The sequence below is a fragment of the Chenopodium quinoa genome, unplaced genomic scaffold (genome assembly GCF_001683475.1).
Source record: "Chenopodium quinoa cultivar QQ74 unplaced genomic scaffold, ASM168347v1, whole genome shotgun sequence".
NCBI lineage: Eukaryota > Viridiplantae > Streptophyta > Magnoliopsida > Caryophyllales > Amaranthaceae > Chenopodium > Chenopodium quinoa.
The window spans coordinates 100,961-118,590 of NW_018743197.1; the positions used below are offsets into that span (position 1 = coordinate 100,961).

The 17,630-nt window shown below is 37.6% G+C and overlaps 1 protein-coding gene across 1 annotated transcript; it reads right to left on the reverse strand.

Annotated features, from left to right (window-relative positions):
• Positions 1-1,461: 1,461 nt before the first annotated feature.
• Positions 1,462-16,657, reverse strand: LOC110733184 (alcohol dehydrogenase-like 6). Its single transcript, XM_021913193.1, has 10 exons — positions 16,450-16,657; positions 16,045-16,181; positions 7,061-7,104; positions 5,913-6,235; positions 5,196-5,278; positions 5,017-5,092; positions 4,869-4,930; positions 3,992-4,087; positions 3,739-3,900; positions 1,462-1,847 (listed from the first exon to the last, which is right to left on the reverse strand). The coding sequence occupies exons 1-10, from the start codon at positions 16,502-16,504 to the stop codon at positions 1,731-1,733; spliced, it is 1,155 nt and encodes a 384-aa protein (XP_021768885.1). The 5' UTR covers positions 16,505-16,657; the 3' UTR covers positions 1,462-1,730.
• Positions 16,658-17,630: the final 973 nt, after the last annotated feature.

Below are 17,630 nucleotides of genomic sequence, written 5' to 3' on the forward strand. Positions count from 1 at the left end.
CCTACTTGTGGAGTCAGACTATCATTCCCTAGGTATAAATCATTATTAAGCAGTAAATGGGTGCTTGAAAAGGGGTGTAAGTGGGTGATCGGAGATGGCAAGCAAAGCAGTGAACATCTGGAGCGATCCATGGTTAAATATACCCCTTCATTCCGTGTGATTTCGAGAAAAAACGAGGGTAGCAACTGTGAGCTGGTAGCTGACCTGATGGATGATAATGGTTGCGGTTGAAATGTAGTGACTGCGAAGGAAAATTTTCTGCCTTTTGAAGCAGAGGAAATTTTAATTATGCCTCTAGCTTCAACTTGCTCGGATGACTCTTATATATAATATATGGAGTTATGAAAAATCAGGAGAGTACTCAGTCAAATCTGGCTATCATATTATTGCTTTTCTTAGGAGTATGCATGGAAGATGGCAGGAGTGTTTCTTCTACCCCAACATCTTTATGGCAGAAAATTTGGAAATTAGCAGTCCCTCCGAAGGTGAGTATTTTTATTTGGAGACTCTGTTCGGGGGACTTGCCCACAAGTTTGAGGTTGCACAGACGAATAGAGAGCATCTCACCAATATGTACTCGTTGTCACAAGTTTGAGAAGTCTGAATTGCATGCAATCTGGGGATGTAATTTTGTTTCTGAGGTATGGGAGAGCTCTGAGCTACTAATGGGGTGTCCTCTGGTTAATAATGTAGTAGACTGGGTTGATTGGGTTGTTTCAAAATTGGGGGAGGAGAGAGCTCGTGTGTTAATGATAGCATGGGAGTTGTGGAATAAGGGGATTGCCAAAGACACCCTGCTGAAATTGTAGCGGTTGCGATTTCATTGCTTCAAGCGTATGAAGATGTGGAAGTCGCTGCTCTGGTGCCTCAAAGAATTGGTGTGCAGAAACGTGATCAAACACTGTGGCGGCCTCCTGCAGTGGGGGTCATGAAATTAAACACGGACGGTGCTTGCTTTAATGAGAAGGGTGTGGGATTGGGTGCTATTTTAAGAACCACGAAGGGGACGTTGTTCGTGCTGCTTTCCTACAAACTCGGTGCCAGTGGGAGGCAGGCATAGTTGAAGCTAAAGCACTAGTTTTGGGGCTGAAGTAAGCTGTTCAATTCAATGCTCGTAAAGTTGTAGTGGAGAGTGATTGTTTGCATCTAGTCAACTTGATTAAATGACAAGCCAGCGGATGGATCACTGCTGGGGATGATTGTCAAAGAGATTAGTTCTATTTCTTCTTTTTTTTTTTTTTTTTTTTTTTTTTACTATATTGTATTTAAGCATGTGTTTAGAGAAGCTAACTGTGTAGCTCACGCTTTGGCGCATCTAAACCCACTCGAATACACTACGAGAGTGTGGGTAGGGGGCTGTCCAAGTGTGGTGAAGGAGATGGTTGTTTATGACTTTTGTCTGATCAATAATACTACGTAACAATTAGCGGAACATTCCGTTTCCTTCAAAAAAAAAAGGAATGCAAGAAATTGTAACTTCCAAATTAATGGGGATCAACCCCTTCATAGATCATTATACAAAGAAGAAAATTTAAATTAACATTGAGAATGTCATCAAAGAAGCATTACAAGTAGTTAGAACAACTCACATAATCCAAAAAAGAATTCCAAGATATAGTCATGAAGAGGAAAATTATCATAGCTAGTTTACCCTCGTATATACTTCATTTCAATCATATATACTCTAAAACAATTGTATCATAGTTTATCCTCATCATACCTGTTAAAATCTATTTTGGCATGTGAATTACACAACGTAGACAATTTCCATCAATCATAAGATTGAAAGCTTTGTTGATGTCTTCAAATTGAAGATTATGAGTGATAAACTGATCAACCGGGATTTCCTGTGGGAAATTGTTAATGAATTATACCAATATAGTGGAACCAAGAATAATTTCATAACAAGAAGGATTTTAATTACTTATAGCAGCAAGGTACAATGAATTCTCTCCAAATTATGGGAAAATGCAAAAGAAGTCACCTAAAGGTGATCATGTAATGATGTTCTTACTCTAATCAAGTCCATATACAAGTTAAACCATCATTCTGGTAAAAGGAAAACCATGTAACTGTGAAAAAAGCAAGGATGCAGTGATATACAGATGCAGTATCATGTTCAGTCAGCATTTCGCTGAATGACTTAAGAAGATAAATTATTTGTAATTTTTAAACTATTTGTACTCTAAAACTATTTGTAATTTTTCTAGCCTACCTTTGCTGAGAAAGCCAGTTTAGGCTGCACCCAGGTACACAATGTACCACTAATTGAAATAGTCATTTAAAGACACCTAAAATTTAATTGGAAAATTCTCTTTGGTAGACCTCTAATAATAAACATTCTCAGTGATCAAATGCAAAAAAAGTTATTATCCTTGGTGAACCATGTTTTATAAAGTTTTATCAATGGTAACATTAAGCAAGATAATTAGGCATTTTAAGCGTAACTATGGTTAACTAATGATGTAATGACTAATTTGACCCTATGGTTAACCCCTTCTTAAAACATGGTTTAGCAAGGATAATAACTTTTTAATGACTAATTACCTTGCTTAATGTTACCATTGATAAAACTTTTTAAAACATGGTTCACCAAGGATAATAACTTTTTTTGCATTTGACCACTGAGAATGTTTATTATTAGAGGTCTACCAAAGAGAATTTCCCCTTATCAGCACCTTATTCTTCAAAAAATAAAAATTATATTAATTAAGATTGATGGTTTTTTTCCAGGGTTTTGGGAATCCATCATATATATACTACGGATCTTTGTTAGTATTTGTCATTGGTATCTCAAATTGATAAGCATTACTATTATTAGTCTTACAGCTTGATAAATTGTTAAATTAGTTCTTGCTAATAGGGTTGAGAATTGAATGATAAATTTATAGAGGTTTGTCTACAAACAGCAATTCTAATTATATTAGCAATATTACTACATATCTTGAGATGAGAACGTCAACACCTCCCATTGACTTACTATTGCTTTAGATAATTGACTAATTGAATTGTTTATAGTATTTGATAGATTATGAATTATAAACAAGGTGAACCAAAATCCTAAGCCTTTTTATCGCTCATACAGTTTTTTAGTTAAACCCTTCAATCCAAAAGCATGACGTTATTAAATTTTACATAACTTGAAAGCCAAATTTCAAATAAGCATCTTCCTATGGTTCCACTCAACTTTCCCTACTACATTGATTGGAGAGTTTATATAAATTCTTTTTGAAAGGTTGTAAGCAACCTATCAACCAACCATCAATAAGGTGTTTGGTTAACATAGCTGAGAAAAGGTAAAGAATTGTTCTATAAATTCCACACTGTATGGTACTTTATTAGTTCACTCTCATCACCATCCAACTCAAAGGAAAATCGCATGTCTACTGTAAGTGTATATTCTCATTTACTGAGCTGAGCTGAGCTGAGCTGAGCTGAACTGAAATTAAGCTGAAAAGAACAGAACAGTCATCTCATGCTTGTTCACGTCTTTGGTATCATTCCAGTTATTTTGTGATATCACTCTTTTATCTCAGTTTTTTTTTTTTCTTTTTTTTCACTCTGTTTCCCTATGAGATGGACATAGCATATTTTGTTTAGTCAATCTTTTTACTGACTTTAAAACAAAAACTAATGTGGAACAAGCTTGTGATTACAAGTCTAACCACTAGTTAGGTCATAATAGCAAGCCAAAGTAGCAAATAATAAGAAGAGTATAGCAGATAATTTAGTTCACACCTTCCTGATGTACATGTCCACCAACTTAGGAATATCTGACTTGGGTTTCCACCCTCCAATTAGCGTCCCTTTCAGTGTTCTCCCAGAAAGAAGCAAACCATAATGAGCTTTCACTTCAGGATCCACTTTTGGTACACCAAGAGTAACAGTCAAACCCCATCCCTGGAAGATAAACAAATTAAGCAGATTTAAACGTTAAATGCAAATTAGTACGAGTTCTTTAAAATGCATAAGAATAACATGAGGGAATTACATCACAGCATGAGAGCAAAGCAGTTGTTACAGTTCCAGTATCACCCACACACTCAAAGGCATAATCAGCTCCTCCACTCGTCATACGCTTAATGACCTGCAAAAGAACAGATTTTGCAGCAGAATTCTTGAGATATTATTGTGAGCTCGTGCAAATTAAAGGCATTCATTGTCTCAGGAAGTAAATTTATGATGGCATTTTATTGATAGACAGAATTCTGCACCACAAGCAGCCAAAGCAAGAGAGGGGGGGTGTTCTTATCATCCAGCAATCACTATTTTCTTATGTTGACAAATTTATGCACATGTAACTGAATACAGTAATGATGGCTCCATAAGTTTGAAATTAAGAAAAGATTGATGTTATTTATTTCAATGATTATGGCACGTCGGAACCCATATATGAGCCCTGTCATAAAATTTTTAATTGTTATTAAGGTAATTTTTGCTGGACAGAAGTTGGAAGATGGCTCAAGATTGCATGCAAGACTTTTAATTTGTGAACAGCAAGGAGTTGGATTTGCTGACTATATCAAGGTTCCTCTCTGCATAGAAGAGTCCTGTTTTCAACCACTTAAAGTGTATAACAAAGCATCTGGTAGGATAAAACATGAAGCTGTCGCTAATCTTTGTAGTGAAATTAAAAAGAGACCAAAGGCAAACTCCAGCAAACCTAACCTAAGAAAGCCAATGGATGAGATGAGTGGTATAATAGTATGTAATTGTTCTCTTTCTATTGTGTTTCGGTTATATTAGAAACTGTAAGAAATTGAGAAAACAACCTATGAAACAGAACTTGACAACAAAACAAGCTTGTTAGAGGCTTTGGGATGGTAAGTGTGTAGTTTGGCATGCACTATGAGAAAGCTAATCATTACCTGATTTATGGGTTCTTCATGATCTGCTGGGTTGACAACATCCGTTATTCCAAATAATCTTGCTGCATAGGAACCACCAACAGAAGTCAAATTTTCTGGTCTTAACTGACAAGAAAAATGGAGAGTTTAACAGAGAGCTTCTTGGAACCTTTCTCAAATTTATCAGGGTTTATGTCAACACCAATTATTTGAGAAGCTCCCCTGAGTTTGGCCCCCAGAGCTACCTGAAGCGTGGTAGAAATTAGACACTTACAAGTGATAAGACCTTTAAACCCATAAAAGCATCTCTTTGTGTAATATACAGGAAGAGAAAGTTGCCCTACTTACAGAGAGACCAACAGTTCCAAGGCCAAATATCACCACAGTTGATTGTTTTGATATATCAGCAACCTTCCAAGCAGCACCTAGACCTAAATACTCGAGCATTCAAGACTTGTTAGAAAAGCTTGAATGCATTAAAGATAAACTTAACTGAAGAATGAAAAGCAGGACATCTATTCCGTTTTCTGTCCACTAGTTACCTAGAAAAATGAGGGGGGAAAAAAAAAAGTTGAAGTTAAAATGTACACAGAAACCCAGACTCCAATCGACTCCTTTAAAAATTTTGTCCATAATAGCAGATTCAGTAGTTTATATTTCTTACATTTATTGATCGAAAAACTGGATCAGATTGAACCAGTTATACAAAAAAATGTTCAAGGAATAAAAGTTATGCTCCCGTCCCTTAATAATCTTCACATCTTGGATTGGCACAAAGGTTAAGAATTATGTTAAATGGGTGAAGATAAGAAATAGAAAGTCATTTTTGGTAGAGTGAGGAAAGGAGATAGAAATTGAGTCGATAGAGAAAGCAAGTATGAAAGTGTGAAGTCATTAAGTATGAGAAATGGAGGGAGTAGAACTACTTAATTAGCCATCCATGAGAGCTTTGGAGTTGTGAGATTTTGTTAAGGACGGCAATAATTTCAAAAAACCATATATAAGGAAGACTAATGAACAATAGACAGAAATTGATAAACAAGTCATTCCATGATTGCTACTTACCTGCAGCTACACCACAACTGAAAAGACATAGTTTGTCCAGAGGAACATCAGGTCTCACTTTAACAGCACAACCAGAATGAACGACAGTGTACTCACTAAAACTTGAGACAGCACAGTAGTGAAACACGGGCTCTCCTCTGATTGAAAAACGTGTCTTCTGATCACTGTGCATGACACCTTTCCTTTCCAGACCTAGAACTTGGCACATATTGCTTTGGGAAGATAAGCAATGTCTGCATGTCATACACTCTCCGGTGAATAATGTAAGCACATGATCACCCTCTTGGAATTCTGTTACCCCCTGCCCTACACTCTCAACAATCCTGCATAGTTTATACATTAACTTATTTAAAAGCTGCTTGATATCATAAACAGAACTGCCAAAATAATCTTCAATTTTGACATTTTTGTATTACAACTGCACTCATAAGTCATAACATAGTCACTCCAGATTAACATATTTCCTCCATGCAGATAACAATGCGACACTGCTCAAACCCCTCAAAATAAAGAATTCACAATGATTCATCAAACTGCTCTTTGTGAAGTTTCATTTCCACCCGCTCTCCAACTTCTAAAGTTAAACAGTGGAGTATTGGATCATAAACTATTTATTTTAGAGACTGCAACAACCTTCTTAAACAACCCCAAATAATAAAAAAGTCCATAGAATCATATTAAGGTAGTAAGAATTATGCAATGAAAACAAGGACAACAAGTTGGATAGCTTCCAGGATCTGAAGTTCTTGGTTAGATGCTTAGACCTGGGTGATCAGGGTAGTCAAACTAGCAGACAAGTTAAATGCACCACTATTTTTTTCCAAGTTTGAATTTCAGAGTATTAGATTAATGGATAATGAACCACGGATGATATAATTTACTGGTAGCGGTGAAATAACTCTGAACTACATGAATCAAATAGTTCAACACTTTAGGTACAACCTTCCTTTACTTTTCTGTATTTGTGCAGCCGGGTAATGCAATAAAAAAGGATATGGCAAAAGGTAAGTGATTGAGGCCATGAAAGACCAGCCCAATACAAATGCTACCAGAAAGATAAACTAGCTCACAAAATTTGGGTTTTAAGACTTTTTAATAGTGCTAGTCAATGCTCATGCACCATTACAATGATAATCACAAGTACTTACCCTGATGCTTCATGGCCAAAGATCCGAGGAAAGATTGGAATAGCCTGCAGGGACAATAAGTTTCCATCAACTCTTATTCTTTTTGTTATCTTGTAGAAGAACTGACAGTGCCCTAGCTATATACGTAGTATATTTTTTCTGAAGATTGAAATTTGAACGCTGTTGATCAATTATTATTCTTAAATTCAGCAGAAAGAAGACATGCTAGGATATGATACCAACAAAAAGGAAGTAATTGTACTGTACATGCTACATTTTACAGGACACACAATAACTTACACCAGATCAACTATGGAACCACAGATTACCTTTGCAAAAAGAAATATGTTATTGCTACTCTATCCAAAAAAGTCCAAGTCGTTAATAACATCTGAAATTATTTCAATTTTTTTATGTATATGCTCCTCCATCTCTATTGCCTTACACTTTTTTTTTTTTTTTTTTTTTGGGGGGGGGGGGACTATCTTCACAACTCCTACATTAAATACAGTGATCAATCATACAAAGAGGCCAAACTCATCTTCCTTGACCTTCAGTTGATGAATTCACCCTGCAGATTAAACAATAACCTTGTTGTCAAGACTACACCAAAAAAGGGACCAAAGATTGAGGATTGAGGATACACTCTTTCCAGTACCAAGTATCACTTACTATATATTTGTTAATAACGGCATCTAATAGGTTTAGGAGATATACAAGCCTTACACGGAACAACAAAGGCAAAAGCACATCGTTGACCCTATTAACAACCTTCACAAGCATCTAGATGGTACAGCCTCAAGGACAGTCTGAATTATTTTTCTCTTTCTGTTTGTTCGGAAGTAATGCAGTAGGCTCACCTCACCTAGAAGATGAGAAAGAAACCCATCATATGTGCCCACTGAATCTTGATCCTTGGAAAGGAGGTAGAGATCAGAGCTGACCAACAACTGTTCTGCTTCTAAAGGACTGTTTGACGATTAAGTTATGTGTCATAGCAACATGCATCTCATCCCACATGTTTTATATAACAATGAGGTGAGACATTGAGTGAATGTATCCTTGTTCCAGATTGTATATATCCCATCTAGCTTTATCTAAGTGCTTCCTATAATAATTACTGTAGTATGTCTCTGCTATGAAATATGATTCAGTCCAGGCAAGAAGGGGGGGGGGAGAGAGGGGATAAGGCAAGGAATATGATAAAATAAGATCAACAAATAGTACAGGGAAGTATGTTTCAGAAACATAAAAGTTAATCTTCAGCAATAGAAGAGATCTAGGGTACTGCTATAAGCCTATATCAGGGGTTTTTGTCTAACTCTAAGACCTTGTACCCTGCCAGGTCTCCAATAGCTGTATTGAGTATTGACCGATCCTTTGATGAGTACAAATTCTATAATCACATAAAATGAACTTGACATGAAAGCCTTGTGTGACTAGAAGAGATTCGAAGTAAATAAGGCCATAAAGGCAACAATGAGCTCTTTTGACTGTTAGATAATTACTCGTTTCTGTTCTGGACCATACTATATGGCTATAATATACAATTTTACACTGCATCCTTACATCCTTGACTTTAAATAGAATCATCTTTAAGACTACAATCATTGAATTTGGGATCAATGGGAGAAATAGAGAAAATCGTAAGCTCATAAAATGGTACTTTTGAGCACATGGCTGCATTGTTACAATTATACCCATACTAGTATGTCTATCATGACCACTCACTTTTATTTGAGCCTCAGCCTCAACTATCAGACATTAGAAAGGAATTTGGATAAATGTAGTCATCCATGTACAAAACATTATTTTTACTCACTTTGCCTGACATTTTCACCATTTGATCAGGTAAGATTGCATTCAGGAATAATTGAGTTTTCTCTCAAGGCAACTTTCCCTTTTTTCGAACCCAAGTCAAGTGTGTGCTTAGAGCAATGACCCTAACTCAGGTGTAAGGCTACTACCCCTCAAAAAGCGGGCTTTTTACATCCGTATATCATCCTAACTTAATGCTTAAATCCAACTAAAACTTACTATCACCATACTCCTTTGGTTTCTTTTTTATTAATCCAATTTGGAATCGAATCTTGAGAGATTCCTATTCAGGAATAATTTTAGTTAAACAATTTTCATATAGTATTAAGGGTCTGCTTGGATCGGCGTTAATATATTAATAGGGTAATAAAAATTCAAACTAAAGAAAATGAATGAACATATAAAGAGTTGCAAGGAAGAATGAGATAATGATTGTGTAATTGTAAGGGGATTAGAGTCATGGTGTGGTGAGAGGAGAACAAAAGAGAAATATAACCCTCAATGTGGGGTAATAGTAATCCTAGGGTGAGGTGGGTATATTTTACCCTCATTATGAAGATACTAATTTCTCCATCCCTCTCTTTAACTCTTTATCTCCATTATATCATTTTTGTATCTCCTTTAACATCACCACTTTACTAGTACCTAGCCCGATCATGCTCTGACATGTATTCTCAAAAAAACAATTATTTTAATTTTTGTATTCCTAAATTTATATCACGTTATTTGTAAGGGAAAAAGGGATTTTTTTTTTAATGTAACACTTGTATTTTTAGGATAACTTTGGTGATTAGTTTAGTATATAGTATAAATAGATATCGACCATATCGTAGTTTGAATTTTATTACTCTCTGAATACATTTACCCTTAAACAAAGCATGGACTAAAACATAATTATTTGTAATCTTGTTAGAATCGTACCGATTTTTAATTTCCAAATATGTAATGTTTATAATCTTATGTAATATGAAGCTTGATACTTGAGATCGAGTATGAAAAAAAAAAAAACAAACCAACAAATATAGAGGAAGTACTATTTTTTTAGTTCAAAATTACAACACTATGCTTATTGTTTGGTTCAATTGTAACAACTACTATTGTATACATTTTCACAATTAACCTCCAATCCCATTTGTTTTTCCTTGAAAAATGTGTTTTATTAAGGCTTGAACCAAAGTTTTGTACTACGTACTCCGTCCGTCTCCGAAAGAACAACCCATATGGCCTAATTTTAGTCCCAAAAAGAATGACCCATTAGCATTAAAATACCCATCAATTTACAACATTATTTGTGCAAAATTAGCTTCCCCATATAAATTTTTTTTTCCCATATACTTTTATTATTATCTCTCTCTACTTTTTTTGGTAAACCCCATGTAAATTTATTTTTCCAATATATTTTTACTTCTTTTTTTTTAACTTTATTAATACCCACAAAATCAACCCAAATGGGTCGTTCTTTCGGAGGACGGAGGAGTACAATACAAATGAATTGTGGAATTTTGTGTTTTTCACTTTAACGAATGTGTAAGATTATGCAAATCTCCTTGGAGATGGTATTCTCATTAACCAAGTATAAATAGGGGAAACATTACAAGAGAATTCCAAGAGATAGAATACAAAGAGATACATAATTATGAATACAGAATACCAAAGGGATGAATATTAAGCATATTCATTAACACACCCCCGTAGTCGTAGCGGGAGGAGGCCGAACGCATAGACTGTTTCTGAAATCCAAGAAGAGATGCCGAGGTAAACCCTTGGTAAAGATGTCTGCGTATTGATACGAAGAAGGAACGTGAAGCACACGAACCTGACCCGAGGCAACCTTCTCACGAACAAAGAGGATATCCAACTCGATGTGCTTTGTTCGTTGATGTTGAACGGGGTTGCTAGACAAATACACAGCCGAGATATTATCACAGTATACAAGGGTAGTCCGTCTAATTGGGCAGTGGAGTTCGAGAAGCAAGTTGCGAATCCAACAAGTTTCCGCAACAACATTAGCGACGGCACGGTATTCTGCTTCGGCACTCGATTTAGACAATATCGGTTGCCGCTTTGCTGACCAAGACACAAGATTATCATCGAGGTAAACACAATAGCCGGAAGTTGATTGCCGAGTATCCGAATAGCCGCCCCAATCGGCGTCCGTATAGGAGACGAGGCTGTTAGGAGCCGATCGGTAGAGGTGTAACCCATGATCGGCAGTGCCCTTAATGTATCTGATGATGTGTTTAAGGGCATTGAAATGTGGCTCACGAGGGTCATGCATAAATAAACAAATTTGCTGAACTGCATATGCGATGTCCGGACGAGTGAAAGTGAGATATTGCAAGGCTCCGGCAAGACTACAATATAAAGAAGGGTCAGCGAATGGTTTACCATCAAGAGCACTCAACTTGGACTTGGAATCGACCGGAGTGGAAACCAGTTTACAATTCCCCATATTGGCACGAGTAATAATCTCCTCCGCATATTTGTGTTGAGAGAGAAACATCACACTAGGGGTCCGAGTCACTGAAATGCCCAAAAAATAGTGAAGTTTCCCAAGGTCTGCCATATCAAATTCAGACTTGAGGAGCCTAATAATCTCGGACTTAAGAGCCTCTTAGGATGCGGTAAGCACGATGTCATCAACATACAAAAGTAAGTAAGCAACATTCGGGCCATTGCGAAAAATAAAAAGTGAGTTATCACTTTTGGCACAGACAAACCCAATCCGAAGGAGAAAATTAGCAAAACGTTGATACCACGCCCTAGGAGCCTGTTTCAGACCATACAAAGACATTCTGAGCCGGCACACATAATGAGGAAACCGAGGGTCCACAAAACCTGGAGGATGATGCATATACACAGTTTCTTTGAGATCCCCATGCAGAAACGCATTTTTGACATCCAGTTGATGAATAGGCCAATTTCGTCCCATAGCTATGCTCGAAACCGTACAAATAGTTGCCGGTTTCACCACCGGACTAAAAGTCTCATCACAATCAATTCCAACCTTTGGAGACTTGCCATTGACAACAAGTCTCGCCTTGTGCCTCTCCAAGTCACCATTTTCTCTGAATTTGTGCTTAAATAGCCACATGCATCGAATAATGTTCACCCCCTCAGGTCTCGGAACAAGTTCCCAAGTCTGTTGTTTAACAAGAGCATTATATTCCTCATTCATGGCGGCATTCCAATTCGGGTCAAGCTTAGCTAATTTTGGATTTTTAGGAAGAGAAGAAATAGCTTGAGCCGAGCAATTGTATTTTGGATTTGGTTTAAAAATCCCATGCTTTGCACGAGTATCCATTTGATGGGTGGAAATCGTACTTGGCCGTGTTTGAGGAGTGGGAATAGGTGTGGGAGGAAAAGATCCAAATTGGATTGAGGGTGAAATAGGGGAATTTGGAGAGTTTGGTGGAGTGGGCTGCTGGGTGGGATTTGGAGAAGATGGCGGATTGGGCTGCTGGGGGGAGTTTGGTTGCTGGGCCTGCACGCGGCCCACCCGCAAGGAAGGGAGTTGGAGAGAGTTGGGTCGAGTGGTTTGTGGGGTAGGAGTTGGGCCGTGCTGCTGTGTTGGGCCGGTTTGAGCTTGCACAAGGAGGGGAGACACTATGGGAGATGGAGAAGAATCCAGAAAACCATGGAATGTTAGAAAATGGGAAAATATCCTCAACAAAAGTGACATGTCGGGAAATGATGGTTTTGTTGGTTGATAAATCATAGCATAGATAGCCTCGATGATGAGAAGGAAACCCCAAGAAAACACAAGGAGTGGATCGTGGGGCAAGCTTATGTGGAGCGGTAGCACTAAGATTTGGGTAACATAGACAACCAAAAACACGAAGATGATCGTATGTGGGAAACCGACGGTATAGGATTGTGGTTGGGGTTTGGTTGTTGATAGCTTTAGATGGTAGGATTTTGAGAATGTAGGCTACCATATGAATAGCATAAACCCAAAAAGAAGGAGGAAGAGAAGCTTGGAAGAGAATGGTTTGAGAAATGTTGTTGATTGTGCGTATAATTCTTTCGGCTTTGCCGTTTTGGGAAGAAGTGTTTGGGCAAGAGAAACGAAAGACCATGTCATTATCCGCACAAATTTATTGAAATGGCGTATTGTCAAATTCTCGACCATTGTCACTTTGAAAAGATTTAACATTCTTTTCAAATTGAGTCCTAACAAATGCTCGGAAATGAAGGAAAGTGTCATAGACTTGAGATTTGAATTTTAGTGGAAAAACCCAAATAAAATGTGAAAAATCATCGAGCAACACCAAGTAATACTTGTGACCCAATTTGCTAGTAATGGGAGAAGTCCATAAATCCGCATGGATAATATCAAAAGGGGAAAACGTTACAGAAGAGGACGACTTAAAAGGAAGCCGCACATGTTTTCCTAGAGGACAAGAATAGCAAAATTAAGAACTAATTCCCTTATTACATTTGATTAAGTTATTTTTCTAAAAAAATCAAAAACTGGTGAAACGGGATGTCCAAGTCTATGGTGCCAAACTGAAGGAGATATAGCAGCTAGAGAAAGATGAGTGTTTGAAGCGGAAGTTGTAGAGAGTGGATAGAGGTCCCCTACACTATTGCACCTCGCTAGAATTGTCCCCGAAAGAAGTTCCTTCACAGAAAAACCGAGAGGGACAAAAAGCATAAAAATTACTCTTATGTGTGGGCCATACCCGGGTTGAGTCCGGCTAGCATAAAAAGCCTGGTTATGTGTGGGCTGAGGACCTAACAAAGACTGCTGAGGAGCCCGGTATTGCGGCATTGGGCCAGTGGGGTAAGGGCAGGGTGGTGAAGCCCACTGCCCTTGTTGTGACCATGCGGGCTGGGCCTGACTCCACTGATGGGCCTGATGTTGGTGGGCCGCATAAGCTGGGCTAGCAGGTTGTTGGTGAGGGGTGGAAATTCGCCCTTTTCCACGGCCTTTCCCGTTCCTGGCATTTCCACGGCCCCGACCCCGCCCACCACCACGACCACCACCACCACGTTGCTGGTCGGTCTGAAGGGGTGGCTGTGACGGCGGAAGTGAGGTGGCGGCGGCGGGAGTATGTTGAGCGATGAGGGCATGAGGTCCATGCTCTTCTTGTTTGTTTTTACGGTTTTCCTCCAACAAAAACATGAAACGAGCCTTATTAAAACTCGGTGTAGGATCGGTTTGAGAGATCAATGCAGCCACTGTGTCGTACTCACCCTTAGGTAGACCCGAAATTAGCTGTAAAACCATCTTCCTATCGGAAATCGGATTGTCGACGTTGCTTAATTGGTCGGCAAGGAGCTTGATTTCCTTGCAATAATCCGCCATATTAGCAAAATTCTCAAGCCTAATTGTGTTGAATTTCTCCTCCAAATACACGGCCCTAGTGTGCTTGTTATCATGGAAAACTTCTTCAAGTCGGGTCCATAATTCAAGAGCGGTGGCACCTTAGTTTCATGATGGTGTGAACAAGGTCCTTGGAGATGGTACTATAAATCCAACCTTTCACAATAGCGTCAAGCCTAGTCCATGTCGCATCATCAATATCTGTCGGCCGAGAGACGGAGGCATCGATATGGTCAAGGACATTGTAAGCACAAGCTTGAATGTGGAAAAGCTCAACCCAAGTTGCGTATTGCCCTTCCTCTTGATCAAGGGTGATGCTAATCAGATTTTTGATGTTTGTTACTGCATAGGCTGGCTGGAAGGTGTTAGAGGGAGGTGGAGGAGTTGCATCATCGCCGGCCATGGATGACGGAAGGAGGGAGAAGGCTGATGTGAGGCTACGGTAAGGCCAAGGGTCGGTGAGGGATAAAGAGAGAAGATAGAGAGATACCCAAGGCAATCTGATACCATGTAAGATTATGCAAATCTCCTTGGAGATGGTATTCTCATTAACCAAGTATAAATAGGGGAAACATTACAAGAGAATTCCAAGAGATAGAATACAAAGAGATACATAATTATGAATACAGAATACCAAAGGGATGAATATTATATTAGAGTTTGAATACATTTTGTATTCGATTACTGAAGGCAATAGCATCCATATATATAGAAGTACAAGCAACATAGGATGAAACCCGAAGCTTATACTAAGCCTAAGAATAAGGCTAGATACTAGGAACTAACCTAGGAGACTATTAAAATACAGCCTGGAGGAAAATAACAAATACAAAGATAATGACTAATAACAAATACAAGGATAATTAATAATAACAGAATATTGATGCTAAGCTTATCACTTAACATTCCCCCGCAAGATGGACGGCCGAAGGGAAAGTCCAATCTTGAAATGCGACTATTCCTTAACACACCGCCGTAAGATGGACGGTCTGTAGACAAGGCCAATCTTGGAGCACATGGTAGTGAGTGGGTTTCTCCATAAGAGTTTGGAGAAATAAGTTTATGCTTAACAACACTTGGTAGATAAACTACGGGTTGTCGAAAATGATTTTGTTTCTCCGAAAGGGGTGTGGAGTTAAAAAAAAAAAAAAATTGATAGTTGGCTATCCTTGGTAGAGAGACTACATAGTGCCGAATTATGGTTATCTTAGAGGGTTTAGAGAAAAAGAAAAAAATATTAATAATTGGCAATCCGTGGTAGATAAACTACATGGTGCCGAATTAAAAATTAGCTTTGCAGGCATTCCTTGGTAGATAAACTACAGGGTGCCAAAGAGGGATTGTTTTTCCATAAGGAGTTTGGAGCTATCCGAGAGGGAAGTTGAATATGGTCACCATCATTTGTCGGCATTGACAAAGGGTTTTGATGGTGTAGCCATGGTACTAGCGGAAGCGGAAAAAGAAGTTGGATCAATAGCTCATGATACCATATTAGAGTTTGAATACATTTTGTATTCGATTACTGAAGGCAATAGCATCCATATATATAGAAGTACAAGCAACATAGGATGAAACCCGAAGCTTATACTAAGCCTAAGAATAAGGCTAGATACTAGGAACTAACCTAGGAGACTATTAAAATACAGCCTGGAGGAAAATAACAAATACAAAGATAATGACTAATAACAAATACAAGGATAATTAATAATAACAGAATATTGATGCTAAGCTTATCACTTAACATATTAAGCATATTCATTAACAGAATGTATGCAAATAATGAAACAATTTTTTTTTATTTTTTTTTAAATGGAACGCAAACAAATAGGGACGAGGGAGTAATCGAAACCAAATTTACCTGCGATTGCCAAGCGGTGACATCGCTTCGACAAAGAGAAGTGCAGACGACTTTGATCCGGATTTCATTGGGTTGTGGCGGACTCACCTCCACCTCCTCTATCACCAACTCTTTCCCTGGTCCCCACGCCACCGCCGCTGCACACCCCCCAAACCCGACCCGACCCGATCCAATAACGCAAAGCAAAATTTCAAAAGTTAGCAAGTAATATTTAAAATTAACAGCTAAGTTCAAAGGAATGGAAGAAAAATGCAGCTATTTTTTTAGCCAGTTGATGGTCTAATTACCAATTAATTATAACAAAGTACCAAAAACAAAGTTAATTATACTATATACCATAATTTAGAAAAAAAAAAATGTGAAAACTCAGAAGTAATTTATAAATAAAGATTTGTCAGTGTGTACCTTTGCAGGTAATAACCTGAGATGATCGATTAATGATTTTAGTAGAAGATGACATAATGTAGATAAATTAAAGTGAGAATAAACTGAAGAATTTGATTTGGTTGCAGAATGTGGAGCTCTAGAAGAAATGTGGGTAGGTGAATATGAGATTTGTGATCGCGTTTATATAGAGTCAATGGAGTTATGGAGCAACAGAAAAGCATTGACACTGGTGGGTTTAAAAGTTAGGTAGACAGAAATCCAAAGTTTATTTGTTGATAGGGGTAAAGTCGTAATTTTAAATATGTTACTTTAAGAAATATTTAGTTGTTTATTTTTACATCATCTCTCAATATTCCATTTTGTAAAGCAAATTAATATACACCGTCTCCTGCCTATTTTCAAATAGAATTTGTTATATACATTCAGGTAATTTGCTCATTAATTTTTCTTCATTTAATAAGTGAGCAAAAAAAATTGTTCATTCATTAAATGAGTAAATTACCCGAGTGTAAGATACACCCTAGTGTACAGAATAGGAGAAACGAAGGAAGGATTTGAGATAGTAGAAGATCAAACACCCCACAAGGTCAGCAAAGAAGTAGGAAGAAATTAACGAAAGCCAGCATGCTGTTGGCATTACTCGTCGATAACAAATAAGTAAGATTAGTTGGATAATTTCAAGCAATGGTTGATGGGTACAAACTGTTTGATTTTGCTGGGAACAAATAACTAAAGCACGACTACTAATAAATTAGTTTGAACTGATTTTATTAAGCACGGGGATTGAAAAGTATGGGTATGATGGATTGATGGGAGCGAGGTTTGACACAAAGAATCAGATCCTAGAAGACTACTATAACACAGACTATCATACTAACACATTGCTTTTAAAAGAAAAAAAAATTGCACAACTTTTCTAAATAATTCAATAATAAAAAAAATAATAATAATAATAAAAAATTAAAAATTAAAAAAAAAAAAACTCATGCCTACTAGCTTAACTAAAACTTTCTGTGAACTTAAATCAAGTAGTCAGAAACAGCATAATGTACTGCCTTATTTCATTAGAAAATATTTCTAGACTAGTGTATTATTGTAAGGTTGTCACAAATTATGCACCTGGGTTTACCATATAAGATAACTAAATGATAGATGTGGTAGGCGTTTCGTGTGAGTAAGATATGTACGTAGACACTGCC

What these genes read in the sequence shown, in the direction of transcription:
- LOC110733184 (XM_021913193.1), bottom strand. Translation starts at nt 16,504, where the DNA reads ATGTCATCTTCTACTAAAATCATTAATCGATCATCTCAGGTTATTACC. An exon ending in TCACCGCTTGGCAATCGCAG is followed by an intron (nt 7,105 to 16,044) that starts GTAAATTTGGTT and finishes TTGTCCCTGCAG; the next exon opens with GCTATTCCAATCTTTCCTCG. An exon ending in TGGACATGTACATCAGGAAG is followed by an intron (nt 1,848 to 3,738) that starts GTGTGAACTAAA and finishes AATTTCCCACAG; the next exon opens with GAAATCCCGGTTGATCAGTT.